This window comes from Macrosteles quadrilineatus, unplaced genomic scaffold (assembly GCF_028750875.1).
Source record: "Macrosteles quadrilineatus isolate MER2022 unplaced genomic scaffold, UCM_ALF_1.0 Scaffold_1__1_contigs__length_201487025, whole genome shotgun sequence".
NCBI lineage: Eukaryota > Metazoa > Arthropoda > Insecta > Hemiptera > Cicadellidae > Macrosteles > Macrosteles quadrilineatus.
This window is the reverse complement of record NW_026542594.1, coordinates 3,030,621-3,049,421: the sequence shown is the minus strand read 5'-3', so window position 1 is coordinate 3,049,421 and position 18,801 is coordinate 3,030,621. Positions and strand designations below refer to the sequence as shown.

The window sequence follows — 18,801 nt, the reverse complement described above, 5'->3', positions numbered from 1 at the left end:
AGACCACAGTATAAACCACAGTACAAATCGAGGCTCTGTACATGAGTCTTAATAAAAAAGGATAAATGCAAATTATTTTACTGCTCCACTTTTCAAGGAAAGATTAGAAAAATAACAAAGTTTACGTGTTTTAATTCTTCATGGAAGCTTTTTGTTTAAAATTAATGTTTGTCTGCTTTAACTTTGTTTGGATTAGGCCCGGAAATACTGATGTCATAAAAAGGAGATCAAGAATAATCAGGAATCACGATTTTAAATTACCACCACAACCTCAGCCGGGTTTTATACAAAGATAAACAGATGGATGACATAGATTGAACACACCATCAACATTGACCTAGGATACTGCAATTAGACAAACCATCTTTTATGAAATCGTGTTCAGGAGCCCTATTTTTGAATGACTGTTGAGTCAATCGTCAGCACTCAACTCAACCAACAACATGATTTGGTATTTTTGAAACCCAACAGTTGGGAAGCGAGTTGGGAATCACTAGTTGAGAGACTCGTGGTGGAAATGTAGAGCATACGACCGTCAAAAATTCAGATGACGTCATTTTGAACCAATCACAATGCAGAGTTCTTGTGGACTTCAATTTAACCTCTTCTTACTCTAAAATCTGGCAGCTAATCTCAATCTGCCATAGCCATATTTCGAGACACTGAGGTAAACTGTCAACTCCGTTCTTGAGAGATTGAGATTGAGGTTATGTCTTGCTTAATCAGAATCTTAGTGATTGCAAAGTACCTTAACTTAAGTAATAAACTAAAGTAAACTAAATAAAGTAATAAACTTAAGTATAAAAAATAAAATTTACTATGGATGTTTGTTTTAGGGTGTAGCTAATTATAAGTTTAGGCATAGGCTGCACTTTACTTTAGGTCCTACACTCATCCTAAATACATTATTATTTGCTTTCTTCGTCTCTATTTCGGAACACATCACCTTATTTTAGCCTCCTTCATCGGTTTGTTTTATGTTATTTTTAATTGTTTTTTATTTAGGTTAAAGCGGCTATTTGCCATTGCACTGAAAGCATATCGTAACTTAAATTAATTTGATCCCTTTATTAGGTGAATGGTATTGAAACAAACTATGATATTGTTTCTCTCTACCACAATCTTTAATACCTTAAATCATAGGTCTAATAACAATAATTATCTTATAATAAGTTCAATTAGTATGCCTAGTCTATTTCAAACAATAGTCTAGTGTTGACACAGTAAATAAAATTAAAATGCGATTATTCTACAGAAAACAATCGCATAATTGGGTGCTAATACATTGACAACAAATACATAACCTCTCCTCTAAATCGCAATTAGTAAATTAAAGCAATAACAAAACAATATGGCGTCGTCACAAAAAGAGTAATTTTTTGCCGAAAGAGAGGAAGAAGAAAGTGCAGTCAACCTTCACTCAACAGCTCGATAGGTGTTGAGTAGTTTTGGTTGTATAAGTCCCAACCGTTTCAAAAATACGAAACGATTGGAAATAGAATGACTCGACACTCAACTCAACAGTCAACCATTTCAAAAATAGGGCCCCAGTTGTGGTTACGTTTGGGGGCGCCTATATCAGCGCCCCAAACGTGAAAATATCACTTTTATTAAACTAACTAATATGGGAAATTACGATGTACATTTATTCAATGAGGGTGGGTAATTATCAAGGATAGATCTGATAACGGTATGGATAATAAACATTGACAATTATGTCATTAGCTTTACTAGCGTGTTTACTTTTTATATTCCTACTACATGTTACCAGTTCTTTTTTTCAAATGAATTTTATTTGAACCAAACAGCTGTTTCAAAACAAACTGTTATTGTTTTTACTTTTCTTTGTTTACGCTTATTTATTTAGCAATTAATGCAGTGAAATTTATATAAAGGATAGGTGTGACGATTAGTTTTGATGTTAGGACACCAAAGTTAAATTATGTGTACTGTGAATTTTATTGGATACTATCGTTTTATTTTAGGTCGTTTCTATTGAGACCTACTGGAAATTGTGTGTAGTAGTTGTATTGTGGTGATAATATGAAAGAGGGAGGTGTGCTATGGAAGGTGGTATCGTTGACTAGGTCTATACACTTCTCAATTGACTATTACTCTCTCTACTGTAGGCTACTTATAATCAGTGTGCGTCTGTGCGAATCGGCTGCAAATGTCACTTCAACGCTTTTCACATCGTAAAAATTGCAGAATTGCTGTTTTAGCGAATATCCCTTATAGGGAATAAGCTATTATTGTAAACTTATCGGATTAAAAATGCATATATAGGCCTATGATGGAATCAAAACATATTTGGTCACACGACATTTGTTTACAAGATGATTTTTCACATTAAAACTGCAAGAAACTTTGTCTTTATATGTGTAAACTAGCTGATCTGAATTATACACGGTTTTAACTGAGTACTGAATTCCCGTACGTAGGACGGGCTAACACCTCGTAAATATTAATATTGATTTTCAGTAAACTTATATAGATAAGACTTTGTGTTCTGCTTCATATTAGCGGTTTTAATATTTTTTACTAAAAATTCCTTTTTTGGCAGTTATTGTTGCAGCAAACCTACGTATTTGGTTCCTCAATTTTAATCATAAAGAGAATAAGCAAAAATCAATTTCTTATTAGTCCGAGAAATATAGAATACTAGCAGAGTACCCGTCCTTCGTATACGGTGTTGGCATATAGGTATAAAATGCTTATTGCAGTTATACTCGAGCTTTGCGTTTTCAATGGGGGAGGACACAGTTTGATAAAATTTGCTTCTTTAAATTTACGATATACAGTACTACACATATACCATAGCCATAATGTTCTACCACTTCAGCTAAACCATCTAAACAATAGGAAAAATTTAGTTATACAAAATTCGCAAAATATCACAAATTATTCATTAAATTAAAAACGTAAACAACCGTAAACAATCCTACTTTGACAGTTCTCATTGTGTATCACAGCTATATGTTGCTGCTTAGTTAAAATTAGCTGTATCTTGAATGCAAAAAATATAATAGTGCTGCACCCTGTTGGTAAATCTTATAACTTTGTAATGCTTTTGCATATCATAGAACCAGATTTGTTAGTTAAAACATCTGACAAAGTTCTTTAATTCCCTTTAAATATGAATACCTACTCATAATAGACAATAGACAATAGACAAAATCTTTATTGAAATATTCCTAGAGAACATTCATGCGTCAGGTACATAAAATGTACAGTATGTACGTAAAGTATTACAGTAATTTGCAATTACAATTAGAATTTTTTCTTCTTTTTTTTCTTCTTTTTTTCATGGTAGCTTATTGTTTAAGAATTCATCCTCAGAGTAGAACGGCCGGTCCATAAGCCATGTTGTCAGGTGCTTCTTGAGCAGATTGGGTTGTTCTCTCTTGAGGTGCTCTGGTAGGTTGTTAAAGTACAGAGCACCTTTGTAGGATGGTTTCTTCTCGTACAGACTCAGATGGTGTTGTGGGAGGGAAAAATTGGCGGCATGTCGTGTGTTGTGCTGGTGTATGTCTCTGTGTCTTGGCTGGGCTGTTTTAGTGGTGTGGATAATGACTTCTCTTATGTAGAGTGAAATTGATGTGAGAATTTTAAGGTTCTTGAAGGCTTCTCGGCAACTGTCTCTGTAGTTCAGGTCGGCAAGGCATCTAATTGCTCTTTTTTGCTTTAGGAGTACTCTTTCCATGTTGCCTTTTGATGTTCCACCCCAAGTCGCAATGCCATATCTGAGGTGGGACTCGAATAGAGCAAAATATGCAACTTTGGCTATTTCTGGGCTGCAAGCTTGCTTGATCCTACGTATAACGTAGAGACTTGAACTTAGCTTTTTGCAGAGCTGGTCTATGTGGGGTTTCCATGATAGCTTGGAGTCAATTATGATGCCTAAGTATTTAGTGGTATTTTGTGTTTGTAGTCCCGGTATTGTAATGTCTGTGTTGTTGCGTTTAGTGGTAAAAGTCATTTGAACGGTTTTGTTTTCGTTTAGAACTAGTTCGTTGGAGGTACAGTATTGCTTTGTTTTTTTCTATGTTCTCTTACTAATATTATAAATGTGAAAGTTTGTGTGTTTGTTTGTTTGTTTGAAGTTCAATCACGCATAAACCACTGGACGGATTGGGCTGAAATTTGGCACGATGATAGCTCACATTCCCGATTAACATATAGGTAGACACACTCTTACCTCAAAAATCCTTTCGGGCTCCGCCCCAGTGGCTCTGTGGTTCCCCATGTTAACCTTATGTATCTGCCTTATGTATGCTGCGCTACGCAGCCCAACTCCTACACCATCTTCAAGAACACAACCTTCTCAATAGTCAACAGCATGGATTTATCAAAGGCAGATCGACAGCCACAGCCTTAATACAACTGACGGAGCACATACTAGACCAACTAGAAGAAGGCAGCACTTCAACAAGCCTCTTCCTAGATTTTAGTAAAGCTTTCGACTGCCTCAACCACGAACTTCTTCTACTCAAGCTGGAAACACTAGGTGTGAGAGGAAGAGCAGCAGAATGGTTTAAAAGCTACATTAGTAACCGGAAACAGCTTGTGGAAATAGCCTACATAAAGAACAACACAAAGTATAAGGCCCAATCCAAAGCTGTAGACGTGCAAAGAGGAGTACCCCAAGGATCAGTACTTGGCCCAGTCCTCTTCCTCCTTCTCACGAATGACCTACCTAGTTGGATTGGGGAAGATGGACACACCACCATGTACGCAGATGACACGGTTCTCACATTTGCGGACAAAACAATGGAAAATCTGGAAGAGAAAACCAACACACAACTCCAGAGAACAAAGCAATACTGTACCTCCAACGACCTAGTATTGTAGTAGTCCCGGTATTGTAATGTCTGTGTTGTTGCGTTTAGTGGTAAAAGTCATTTGAACGGTTTTGTTTTCGTTTAGAACTAGGTCGTTGGAGGTACAGTATTGCTTTGTTCTCTGGAGTTGTGTGTTGGTTTTCTCTTCCAGATTTTCCATTGTTTTGTCCGCAAATGTGAGAACCGTGTCATCTGCGTACATGGTGGTGTGGCCATCTTCCACAATCCAACTAGGTAGGTCATTCGTGAGAAGGAGGAAGAGGACTGGGCCAAGTACTGATCCTTGGGGTACTCCTCTTTGCACGTCTACAGCTTTGGATTGGGCCTTATACTTTGTGTTGTTCTTTATGTAGGCTATTTCCACAAGCTGTTTCCGGTTACTAATGTAGCTTTTAAACCATTCTGCTGCTCTTCCTCTCACACCTAGTGTTTCCAGCTTGAGTAGAAGAAGTTCGTGGTTGAGGCAGTCGAAAGCTTTACTAAAATCTAGGAAGAGGCTTGTTGAAGTGCTGCCTTCTTCTAGTTGGTCTAGTATGTGCTCCGTCAGTTGTATTAAGGCTGTGGCTGTCGATCTGCCTTTGATAAATCCATGCTGTTGACTATTGAGAAGGTTGTGTTCTTGAAGATGGTGTAGGAGTTGGGCTGCGTAGCGCAGCATACATAAGGCAGATACATAAGGTTAACATGGGGAACCACAGAGCCACTGGGGCGGAGCCCGAAAGGATTTTTGAGGTAAGAGTGTGTCTATATGTTAATCGGGAATGTGAGCTATCATCGTGCCAAATTTCAGCCCAATCCGTCCAGTGGTTTATGCGTGATTGAACTTCAAACAAACAAACAAACACACAAACTTTCACATTTATAATATTAGTAAGATGACCTTAAAAAAAATTCAAGAAAACGTTTTATGGTTTATGTTGTAGTGTTAGGTGTGTAGAGTAACAGTAACATAGTAAAAGTTGCTAAAAATCGGTCTACGGGAAAACCCCTAGAATCAAGATTTAATATGACGGATTTTCTCAACATTGGAAAAATTTTGGAAAAAAGATACCACATGCATTTTCATTGATATCGACTTCAGACCACCACCGATATTTATTGGGTGGTAATTTCTTCATTTCAATAGGGAACGTGTTTTCGGCCGTCATTTTGGATCCCCCTTATTGGATATAAATATATTTTTTTAGCGAATTTCCCTATAGGGAAGTAGCTATTACCGTAGGTGGCACGGTAAGACCTAGACCCGGGACCGATTTACTTTTTCATTTTGATATCCCCAGAGGCCAAAAACACCATTCGTTCAAATTTGTATATATGTATATATATATATATATATATAGACATATATATACAGGGTTTTCATAAATGAATGGTGCAATTTTAACTTTAAATTAAAAGAAAACTATATAAAGTACATTAAAAATATTTATTTCATTAGAATCTCCATTAAAAACAGTTTTATATACGGATGCATTTTACATTTCAATGTGTCCACCACCGATAGCTCTGCAGACATCTAATCTATGGTCGATCTCGGCCCATACGCTGTGCAGCATGTCTCTTGTAACCGATGATACTGCCTCATAAATCCTTTCCTTTAAATGAGCAACATAACGGATTTTCTGAGAATATACGATGTTTTTTACGTATCCCCACAGGAATAAATCGCATGGAGTCAAATCCGGGCTTCTAGGAGGCCATGCTATTGGGCCACCTCGACCTATCCATCTTTGTTCAAACTTGTTATTCAAAGCAACACGAACAAAGTCCTTATAATGGGCTGGTGCTCCATCTTGTTGAAAATACATCATATTGACATTATCAAACTCGTCAATTTGAGGAAAACAAAAATTTTCTAGCATATCCAGGTACACTTTACCATTAACACTTTTCTCGGCAAAGAAAAAAGGTCCAATTACTTGGTTTTTAGTCAGTCCACACCAGACGTTTACTTTTGGTGTGTCTCGGATTTTTTCGATGATCTCATGAGGACGTTGAAACCCCCAAATTCGAACGTTGTGTCTATTAACACACCCATTAACATGAAAAGTTGCTTCATCTGAAAACATTACATCATTTAAAAATGATTCATTTTCTTCAATCTGATTTAAGATGTAAGTTGCATACTCCACACGTTTATTTTTATCATTCGGCTTGATACCATGCAACAGTTGAATTTTATACGCATGAAAATGCAGCCTTTTATGCAAAATTTTATGCAAAGTTGTCACTGGGATTCCAAGCTCCAGACTCCTACGTGGAAGAGATTTTTTGGACTTCTAAGACAAGATTCGCTAACGTTTTGAATTGTTACCTCTGATACAGGCGGTCTCCCAGAAGTCTTCCGTTTTTGTACCGATCCAGTTTCTACGAATTGTTTATTCCAACGCGTAATGTTATTTCTGTGAGGTGGAGCTTTGTTAAATAATCCCCTAAAAGCCCTTTGCACTAAAACAACAGACCTTAATTCACTCAACAACAGCACACACTTGGCTTTCTCTTGATCAGAAAACATGTTTTTTGATCAGAATCGAATATTTGAGGTTATTGCACAATTTAACCAACAACAATGAAACAGCTGTTTTCTAAGACAAAGTAATAAAACTAAATGAGCTGAAGAATTCAGAGGTGCCAACCATTTTTTTCTACCTCGCACAGTAATTATTTTATAAGCATTCAAAACTGCACCATTCATTTATGAAAACCCTGTATATATATATATATATATATATATACGTCCGTGAACGCGATAACTTGAGTAATTTTTGTCCGATTTTGATGAAATTTGGTTTAAAGGTGTAAAGCGGGATAAACTTGAATGAGTTCGCGAACCAGCATAATCGGACCATGGGAACGGGGCTTTACGGGGGGTTTTATGGGGTAAAAATTGGTTTTTCTCACTTTTGACCCTCAAAACACAAAATTTCCCAATTTCTCTTTAGACCTTTTTAAAGAGCTTAAAAAAAAAATTAATTTAGTACATAAAAGTATTTTTGTTCGGTTAATAGTAACGGAGAAAATTTAAAAAATTGTAAATTTAAAATTCCCATGTTATTCTTATGGAGAAAATTGTCAAATGTTGTAGTTTACTTGTTTATGGATATATTTTGTATTTTGATCAAATTTATTTATTTTGTACTAAGCTATCAATATTTTACAAAAAAACACACTTTATTAGTTTCCTTTTAGCAGCAAACCTAGGTACTCGTTAAACCTAATGTTATTAAAATATATTTAATTGAAAATCAATTAAGACAAATGGAAATTCGCTTAGTCGGCAGGTTTGCTGCGGCGGGGTTATTAATGTAATGACAGTGTCATTTCCATAGGGGACGTGTTTTTGGGCGTCATCTTGGATCGGCCATATTTGATATAGATATTTTTTTAAATGTAATGGCAATGTTGTGACACATTATTTTAAACTAGATTTTCACGCCCATTTCATTACCGAAATGAGTTTTTAAATATCTTTTTTGTTATAAAGATATATTCAAACAAAAACTCTCCTCCATACATTTCTTATGGACGTTTCGTATTTTGAACATTTTTTTAGAATATTTTTTCTTATATCTCCAGTTCATATTAACGCTTGCAGTTCGTTCCAGCCTTAAACATTTAGTGATGTAAGTGCTTCCATTTGAGCTATTGATCATTAAAATCGAACGAGTTAGAGACAAGCTACTAACACGAACCCCCACATGATATAAAATTAAAATAAAATTATTAAAATATTTTTTTCGAGATTTGTCTTTAGTTTAAGACATATATGCCCCCGAATGAAAAAAACTCCCAAAACTCTTTATAATCTTAAAAACAATTTGTCAAAGTATTGGCTTTTAATTTAGCTATGGATTAGTTATTGGGAGTTATTAGATTTGGGGATATATGTACTTAACTAAAGAAAAAATTTTGAAATACAAACAATTTAATATTAAATTAAGGTTCATGGCTCATTTTTAATTAGTCAGATTTTATTTAGCGACTAATAAAATTAAAACCTAATTCTTTACTGAGTAATTTAAGACCAGAAAGAACTTGGTGACGTATTAATAACCTAGGATATAAATCTTTTAATAAAAACTGATTTCTAAAAAGTTAAATTTAATATTTTGTTGGGGTTGGTAGCTCGTCTCCAACTCGTCCGATTTTAATGATCAATAGCTCAAATGAAAGCCCTTACATCATTAAATATTTAAGAATGAACTACAAGCGCTAAAATCAACTGGAGATATAAGGAAAATAATCTTTTTAAATGTTCAAAGTAAAAACATTTAAAACGAAAAAAAAGTATTTAAAAACGGATTTCGGCAATGGAATGAGCGTGAAAATCTAGTTTATAATAATGTGTCACAACACTGTCATTACAACAAAACATATTTATATCCAATATAGTGGATCCAAAATGACGGCCAAAAACACGTTCCCCATCGAAATAAAGTACTGACCACCCAATAAATATCGGTGTTGGGCCCAAGTCAATATTTAGAATATTGTGCATAGAAAATGCATATGGTACCTTTTTTCAAAATTTTTCCAATGTTTGGAAAATCCGGCTCTGCACACCCAACACTACAACATAAAACCATTAAACGTTTTCTTGCAATGTTTTTAAGGTTATATTCTATATTTCTCGGACTAATAATAAATTGATTTTTGCTTATTCTCTTTATAATTAAGATTGAGGAACCGAATACGTAGGTTTACTGCAACGGTAGCTGCCAAAAAAGAAATTTTTTTGTAAAAAAATATTAAAACAGATGATATGAGGCAGAACACAAAGTCTTATCCATTTAGGTTTACTGAAAATTAATATAAAAATTTATGATTATCCTCCATAAGATTAACATAGAGTTAGTTTATCTTGGCAAGTAAACCTACTCTAGTTATTACTTTCAATATATCAATATATCTGTAACAAATTAGAACAGAACAAAGACTCAATATACTAAATTGTTTTTGTTTTTTTTTTGTGCCGAATCTAATGGTGAAAAAATAAATTTGAAATTATAATAAATTTTGTAAAAAATATTTTAGGTACAAAACCTTATTTTTTTATCACAGAACACCCCGAAAATCCATCTTTGGGTTACGTTGTCTGCCTGGTTTTCATATTCAAGGTTGAAAATATATTTCTACATGACGTCTTTACCAATTTTCGTGGAAATTGGCCAATCCTGATCTATAAATCGACGTATTTGCAGTCATCTTGTAGATTTGAGGGCCTCACAGCGGCCATCTTGGAAAAACCCGACTTCCAGTTGTCCAATTTTGGTAGACTTTTTTCCACGTACTTACTACACCTATTACTACCAAAACCATTAAAAAAAAAACTTTTGTTGGAATTTGTTCTATCATGGAGGCTTTTTTGGGCTAAATCTTCCCGTCTAAATTGCAATAAGTCAATTAATTTTCATTCGACTATTGAAATATTCACTAAAATAGTTTTTATGAAAAAACAACATTTCCTGGGCCAGCTAGCATACAGTAGACCGGCCTTGCATTATCGGATAATTGGATTATCCGCTCTTGCTCGTAAAATATTACAGTTTGTTTTAACCTGCCTTTTTGGAGAGTATTAAATATTTAATTTCAACATTAAGGTCTGTAATGTATTATGATGGCCATGATGCCATTTTTAAAGCATCAATTAATATTATAAAGGTAAGAATTTTATTGACTTGCTAAAGACTATAATTTTTTCCACTGAAAGTATTTGACTTTACCGTGTTATGGGTTTGTTTTTGACTATATAGTGGTTTAAATTACCTTGTTAATGTCAAAACGATCCTTTGTAGTTAGTAAGACTACAGCTGTTTCATGCTTCGATTGTAGGGATCCCAGACGTCCTCTTTTTCCCGGACACGTCCTCTTTTTGGGTACAAAAAAAAACGTCCGGGGGGATTTTTGGCAATACTTTCAAATGTCCGGGATTTTGACTTTGTGAGAGAATAAAAAAATATTTCTGCAAGTATTAATGTTAGCAATCAGCTTTTATAATTAATCGTCATCATAACATAAACTAAGTTTAAAATACTACACTTTAATAATATCTTACTAAACTATTATACCAGGGGAACTTTAATATTTTTTATTGCAAATCGTTCTACTAAATTGAATTCATTGTAGTCTTTACACTTGTGGCGAACGAATGGACTAATTAATTACAAACTCTAACCCAAACCTCGGGATCGTTCGAGTCTGACTATTTTTTGTATGTTACTACGTTATGAAAAGTAGGGAAGATCGGCAGACGACGGACGCTTTCAGCCTACGGCAACGGCAGTGTCCGATGCTGACGTTCGGCCGCATTCTTCTTATTTAATTTTTCAGCATTTAATGTTAACATTAATTTTAACCTAGATGGTTGAAAACTTGAATTGGGTATTGGATAAAGAAAAGAAGTTGTATCAAAGTCCAAGCTTGAAGGGTAGTTGAATATTAATTTATCTGAGTTCAGCGATAGGAATTTGTTATTACAGTAATGTAACTCAATGATAATCATAGAAAAATTTTTAGATTTCAATATTAAATCATTCATATTTAGAGCACCTGATATCATATTTAAGAATAACACTACCCAATTGGTATGTTGCTAGCCACAAAAAAACAACAAAACGGTAGTGTCTCAGACTTAGATGCGGAAGGGGCGGATTTAATTCCCGGCACAACCGCTGACAACCACAAAAAAGTTGCACAAAAACTTTATTCTCACATTGACCCCTTGTAAAATGCCACTGGCGTAGAAAAAAATTAGAACACTGAGAACCAACTCTTCAGGCGGTAGCAGTGACGGGACGCCGACGGCATCGTTAGTTGGGTAGTGTACTTTGTGTAGGTTAACTGTTGCTTGCTGGGCAGGTATAATGCAGTCGTGTTGGGTGCTAGTTCTTAAACACTTCTTAGATACAATAAGTTCTCTGGTTCAAAATCATGGTCCGATTTAGGACAATTTCTGTTTAGCATGCACATTGGCACCAGGGTGTTTTTGTAAATCAAGCATGCTTGAATGTGTTGTAATGTTGCGGTATTCCTTTGATATTAAAACCACAAGCCTCAATAATAAAAAAAAAAAACATGACATTATACGAGTACAAGTTTATTTTTAGCGAATTTCCCTATAGGGAAGTAGCTATTACCGTAGGTCTCATGGTAAGACCTAGGCCCGGGACCGATTTACTTTTTCATTTTGATGTCCCCAGAGGCCAAAAACACCATTCGTTCAAATTTTTATATATCTATATATAGAGATATATATTATATATGTGTCCATCCGCACGATAACTTGAGTAATTTTTGTCCGATTTTGATGAAATTTGGTTTAAAGGTGTAAGGCGGGATAAACTTGAATGAGTTCGCGAACCAGCATGATCGGACCATGAGAACGGGGTTTTACGGGGTAAAAATTGGTTTTTCTCATTTCTGACCCCTGAAACACAAAATTTCGCAATTTATCTCTAGACCATATTAAAGAGCTTAAAAAAACAAATAATTTAGTATATCAAAGTGTTTTTGTACGGTTATTGGTAACGGAGAAAATTCAAAAAATTGTAAATGAAAAATTCCCATGTTATTCTTATGGAGAATATTGAAAATGTTGTAGTTTGTTTGTTTATGGATATATTTTGAATCTGTTAAATCGGTAGCTGGGTAAGGAGCAGGTCTAACTGTTACCACATATAGAAACCATCATAAGCATCGTATGGGCATGCTTTTTATTATCACATGTATTGACTTATAATGTAACATAATCCATAAAAGTAATCTACATAAATCTAGTCAGATTTGGATAATACTCATTCCACCAGTTCATGTGTACCACGATTACCTACTAGAGTAGTAATCGTGATGAGTACTGTAACATTCCCGCACATCGGAGTAACATTTCGTGATTCAATTATGGTAAAACAGCAAGTGATTTAGTTTTTATTATTGCTTTCAATGGTATGTGTGTTTAACAATCATCTAAAATTCGACTAAATTGTATGTTTGTAGTGTGAAATGCACTTTGAGGTTAGTGGAAGTAGGCCTACATATCAATGGAATAAAAACAAGTGTTATTAGTGGTCATTCGATTGCCCTCAACCGGTGCCGTACCACGTGTGTTGTTACCACCGTCTGGTCGACCAATACTAAATGTTTCGTGTTTCCGTGTGTTATGTGTTTTGTTGTCTATTTATTATTAAACTTTTGACGAACTCCACTGCGAGGAATATGAAGACTACTTGACATTCTTCTGACCTGATGATGTGCTCCATTCGTAGCATGAAACAGCTGTAGTCTACTAACTACAAAGGGATCGTTTTGACAGTAACAAGGTAATTTAAACCACTATATAGTTAATTCAGATGATCCAGAGGCCATTCCACCATCAATTTATTTTTGACTTTTTCTATAATCAATAATTAAGAAAAAAGGAGATAAGTGTAGTTTTATTTTGTAAATAATGCATGAACCACTACAGAATAATGATTATAATGATTATATAATTCCAAATAAATAGTAGGTACTTTATTTAAGTTTGTAGGGATTACCCGTTTTAACCAACCTTTTGAGTTATCCGACCCCAGTCCGGTCCCATTAGGGTTGGTTAAGAGGGTGTCTACTGTATAGCTTTGTTGAAATGAAATACTTCTTCAATACAGGTTTTCTTTTCAGTGCAACATTAACCACATTTTTATTAACTTAAAAACAAAAAATTAGGGTAGGGGAGAGCGGGGCTAAACCGTACACTTACTTTTTTGGCCTAGAATTCAAGCTATGTGATCCCGACAAGTGCTGCTAGATAGCAGCACAATCTGCAAGCTTACAGTATCTGCATCGTTTTGCTATGTGAGCTAGTTTAAATGTTTCAGTAAAAAAACATGTTTGTACTCACTTGCTTCTAATTTTCGGGCTAAACCGTACAGCTCTGATACAGGGTGCTGCTCATGTTCAGGGTGGGTCCATTCAGCTTGCAGTGCTGCGGAGTTTGCAGAGAACTACATTTGTGGACTTTTTCTTCTTTTTTTTAATTTTGGGATGAAATTTTATAACTTTTTCATAATACTTCATGTTTTTTATGAAGGTTGATTTTTGAAATGTAATTTCTTCTAAAATGTTTAAATTGTAATATACACCGTTTCTTAACTACAACCTTTATTAAGTAATAAAAAGTGTTTGTACAATAATTTGTTGTAGTACTATTATATAACTAACCTAAACAAATGATTTTTGAACTGTACGGTATAGCCCCTTCTACTGTACGGAATGGCCCCACCCCCAGGGCTATTTCGTACAAGGTAACTTTTTTTTAAATGCCAATTTTTACATGTAAAAAATGCAATAGTTCCAAAATGTTTATATACAATCAGTAGCCAAATAATTAAATGATATATTGCTTGTGTTTACATTACTTTTACTTCGTAATTTGCGATGTAACTACGAGTCTCCCTTATGTGTACGGTATAGCCCCACTCTCCCCTATAATAATATTAAGAATTAATAACCACAAACCTGGGCTCCTACAATCCCATTGCCACCATAGAAGTTGTGAGTGTACATGTGCATGGAGCCACCTTTGCCTCGGGCACAGCCGGACTTGCGACCGGTCAGTTCTGCCAACACTCCGTACACAGATACACCCATTAGGTAAGTCCAGCCGTGCACACGGTACGCAGAGATGACCGAGTCATCCTTGCGCATAGCCGCTCGCATCCCCACCGCAACTGCTTCCTAGGTTGACCAGAAACAATATGGCCATTAAAAATTGATTATTCAACAGCATTTGCCTCATAGGGATGAGATACTCGCAAATCAAGACAAGTTAGAAGTTCTCTTTTATAAATTGAAAATATAAATTTGCAATGAACTGTACTATGAATTGAGTATGTAAATTTACTATGAACTGTACCATGAATTGAGTATGACAATTTCTTTTAAATTGACTATGAAGAATGAACCTATACTTTGTATCCTATTGCAAAATATGGAGTCTATTTTAACGCCCACTAATGCCAGGAGTGTTTCAAAGTTGGATAAGTGTCTCTGTGCAATATAAGGGTAAATTTATATTGTTTTCTTACTTAGTTTTACAATAGAGGACAAACGATTGTCTTCAATTTTCAACATGTACTATGAATATTTGTTGTAGTTTTATTTAGAATCATAAGGACCATACCATACTAAATTTTAACAAAAATAGGTCTAGCGGTTATTTTTCAGAAATCAGATTTATTTTTAGAGTATCTTTTACCATAGGTGGCACGGTAGGACCTAGGCCCGGGACCGATTTACTTTTTCATTTTGATGTCCTCAGAGGCCAAAAACACCATTTGTTCAAATTTGTATATACACGTATATATACATGTCCGTGAACGTGATAACTTGAGTAATTTTCGTCCGATTTTGATGAAATTTGGTTTAAGGGTGTGAGACAGGATAAACTTGAATGACTTTGTGAACCAGCATGATCGGACCATGCTGGCTGGTGACCAAAATGGTGCAGCCAATTGAGACTGCCGCTGACTGTAAAGTGTGTGCTGTAATTAATTAGATTTTTAACTGCTAAGGCCCCTTTTATTCACAGCTTTTTTTATAAATGCATTGCCGTAAATGGGTGCTTTTATTCAAATAGGAGCGGTCTCAGAAGTTGCGGGTACCCGCGGAGGTTTGTAAATTCACCCCCTTGCACTTAGAAACCGCCGGCGGCTAGCGGTTCGTATATGCATTGTGTTATGGGATCGTTTATTCAACGCGGGAGCCCGCCGTCGCTCTCGCATTGCTACCAACCCAAGTCACCAGTGTCAAATACTGAAAGATTTTGTCAGAAATTATCTACAGTAAATAAAATTTAGATTGGACACCACTCTGGCACTATTCGAAACTTTTACAAAGGATTTCTTTAGCTAGAGTGGGTTTTTAGCTAGATTTCAGGCATAAATAGCAGCCGTTGAAGTGAATCGATGACAGTTCTCAGTTGTAAACCAACTATTGTGTTAGACTGGTTAGATTGAAGAAGTATACATTAAAAATACAAAGGTTTTAAAAAACAAGGGTTGGCAGCACTGTTACACTATCCACGTGACAGCGGTCGATCGCAGGTAACACATTGGTGCAGCGGTCGCCCGCAACGGGTGCCCGCTGTCGGGCAACCGCAGTGAATAAAAGGGGCCTTAAGGTGTGAAGGCCATTTAAATTCATGAAAGATTAGTGAAGTGTATGGCGAGAACATTATGAGTGACGGAATGGTACACAAGTGGGTAAGGGCATTTAAAGATGGCCCCACTAACGTTCATGATGAGCAACGCAGTGGGTGGCGTCCATTACTGTCACCAGTACCCAGTACCCATACCAAGTACCCATGCTCGAAAGGATGTAAACAAGGCCGATTTTTTCAGAATTTCTGGTGCAGGCTTGCCAATAGATGCACATACACAGTGCAAATGTCCAAAATGCCTATCGCAGTGCTGGAACGGAGAAATTTAAAAACAAAATTTACTTAAAAACATGCCTCGTATATACATATATAAAAATTTGAACGAATGGTTTTTTTGGCCTCTGGGAACATGAAGAAGATGAAAAAGTCAATCGGTCTTACAGTGCCACCTACAGTAATAGCTACTTCCCTATAGGGAAATTCGCTAAAATTGTTAATTTAAAATTCCTATGTTATTCTTATGGAGATTATTGTAAAATGTTGTAGTTTGCTTGTTTATGATTATATTTTTATCTAACTTGACAAATTATTTATTATTTATAACAAATCTTTATTTTATTCTAAGCTATTAATATTTTACAAAAAATACACTTTGTTACTTTCCTAGTAGCAGCAAACCTAGGTACTCGTTAAACCTAATGTTATTTAAATAGATTTTATTGAAAATAAATTCAGACAAATGGAAATTTGCTTAGTCGGCAGGTTTGCTGCGGCGGGAGTATTTTTATTTTTTGGGGTTTTTTATGGGTAAAATCGTAAAAGTTGCAATTAACTTGGGATCTGTAATTTTTACAGCAGTGGGGGTGTAATTTCATCTTGTACAGAGTGAACTATAACATTACCGTACTAAATTGTAATCAAAATCGTTTAGGCTAATTTTGAGGAAATTTGATAATTTTTTGCAAATTTCCCTATAGGGAACTACTGTCAAACTGTAGCTATTACTGTAGGTGGAACAGTAAGACCTGGGCCTGGGACCGATATACTTTTACATTTTGATGTCCCTAGAGGCCACAAACACTATTTGTTTAAATTTATATAGTCCTATATGTAGGTATGTAGATTTAAATCAAAATTCATTCCAGGGTGCTGAGTTGGTATATTTAATATATACGTCCATGAACGTGATAACTGAGCAATTTTTGTCTGATTTTGATGAAATTTTGCTTGAAGGTGTAGGACAGGATAAACTTGAATGAGTTCACGAACCAGCATGATCAGCCCATGGGAACAGGTTTAATGGGGTAAAAATTGTTTTTTTTTCTCAATATTGACCCTCAAAAAATAAAATTTCCTAATTTATCTTTAAACCACTTTAAAGAGTTTACAAAAACAAATAATTTTGTATATTGAAGTCTTTTTTTACGGTTATTGGCAAAGGAGAAAATTCAAAGTTGTAGGCCTACTTATAATTCCCAAGTTATTCGTAATGGAGAATAAGTTAACTGATGTGGTTTGTTTGTAAGGATATATTTTGATCAAACTTGGAATTTTTTTCATACTAAGCTATTAATATTTTGCAAAATAAACACCCTTTATTACCCTCCCTGTAGCAGCAAACCTAGGTACTTGTTAAGCCTAATGTTGTTTAAATAGACTTTATTGCAAATCCAATCAAGTAAATGCATATTACCTTAGTCTGCAGGTTTGCTGTGGGTATTTCGTTATTTTATGGGAAAGTTACCATTACAAATTGAAATTTCCAAAAGATTAAAAGACACTTGGTTGGAGATACCATGTACCTACATACAAACTGTAGCTCTGTACACATCCACACATACAGGACAGACACACACATACATCACTTCAGAAACCACTTTTTCACCTAAAACTCAAACTCTAAAATTTTGTCAAATACAACTAATACCGGCACTTTTCCATATAGGGGAAGAAAGTAAAAAGCAAAGGCATTCTGCTTTAACAAATATTTCTCTCTGGGCTGCCACTTTGCACCCCTGGTTGCAAAATAACTATTCCTTAATCAATGCTCTCTATAATACAAGTATACAAGATTACTTTACCTGCCCCGCATACAAGTGACAGAATCCTCTGATAATCTTCTCTTTATACAAATTGCCAGCTGAGGTCTCCAACCGCCGAATAGTCTGCATTTGTCTGTAGAACTTGAGGGCATCTTCTCTGTTGATGGACACTTGTGTGGATGGCCCCTTCTCAAGCTTGTGTAGTTTGAAAGGCTAACAGTAGAGAGAACAAATGAGTAGGCCTATATATATATATATATATATATATATATATATATATATTATATAGTTTGTTAGTACATTTATTGAACAAGGTGAATTAAAATATGTTTTATTTATATTCCAAATATCACTATCAAAATGTATATGACATAGGAAGTTTTTTCGGACCTTCGAGTTCATTCAAGTTCATTGCAGGAAGGTTTTTCTGAATCAAAATTAAAATCTCTTGTGCAGATTCACTTACAGCTTTGATTGAAAAACCGCAACATAAAAAAATACCCAAAGTTTCAAAAATTACTAAATATATTTTTTTATTTTGATTGAAAAATACCAATATTCCGCAAAAAATTGAGCTATTCCATAGTTAATAGTAATAGTTATTCTGGAGCAAGGGTAAACACAAGTTAAAAGCCGGTATTTACACTACCACTGACAGCAAATGGTGGCAATGCATGTTCACAATTTGACTGAATTTGTCACAAATGAACTAGCAGTTAACTCAACTTTTTAGGTCGACTTTGCAGCATTGATTCCATTAAAGAAAAGTCTTTCAATTTATGAC

At 35.1% G+C, this 18,801-nt stretch overlaps 1 protein-coding gene across 1 annotated transcript in view; it reads right to left on the bottom strand.

Moving 5' to 3' along the window:
- The window catches only part of LOC129004066 (probable pyruvate dehydrogenase E1 component subunit alpha, mitochondrial), a 53,818-nt gene that overhangs the window by 24,671 nt on the left and 10,346 nt on the right, over positions 1 to 18,801 (bottom strand). The window contains exons 3-4 of the mRNA XM_054432453.1: positions 18,057 to 18,230; positions 14,334 to 14,552 (exon numbers count right to left, since the gene is read on the bottom strand). Coding sequence (XP_054288428.1) covers positions 14,334 to 14,552; positions 18,057 to 18,230 — 393 coding nt within the window. The remainder of the gene's footprint in view (positions 1 to 14,333; positions 14,553 to 18,056; positions 18,231 to 18,801) is intronic.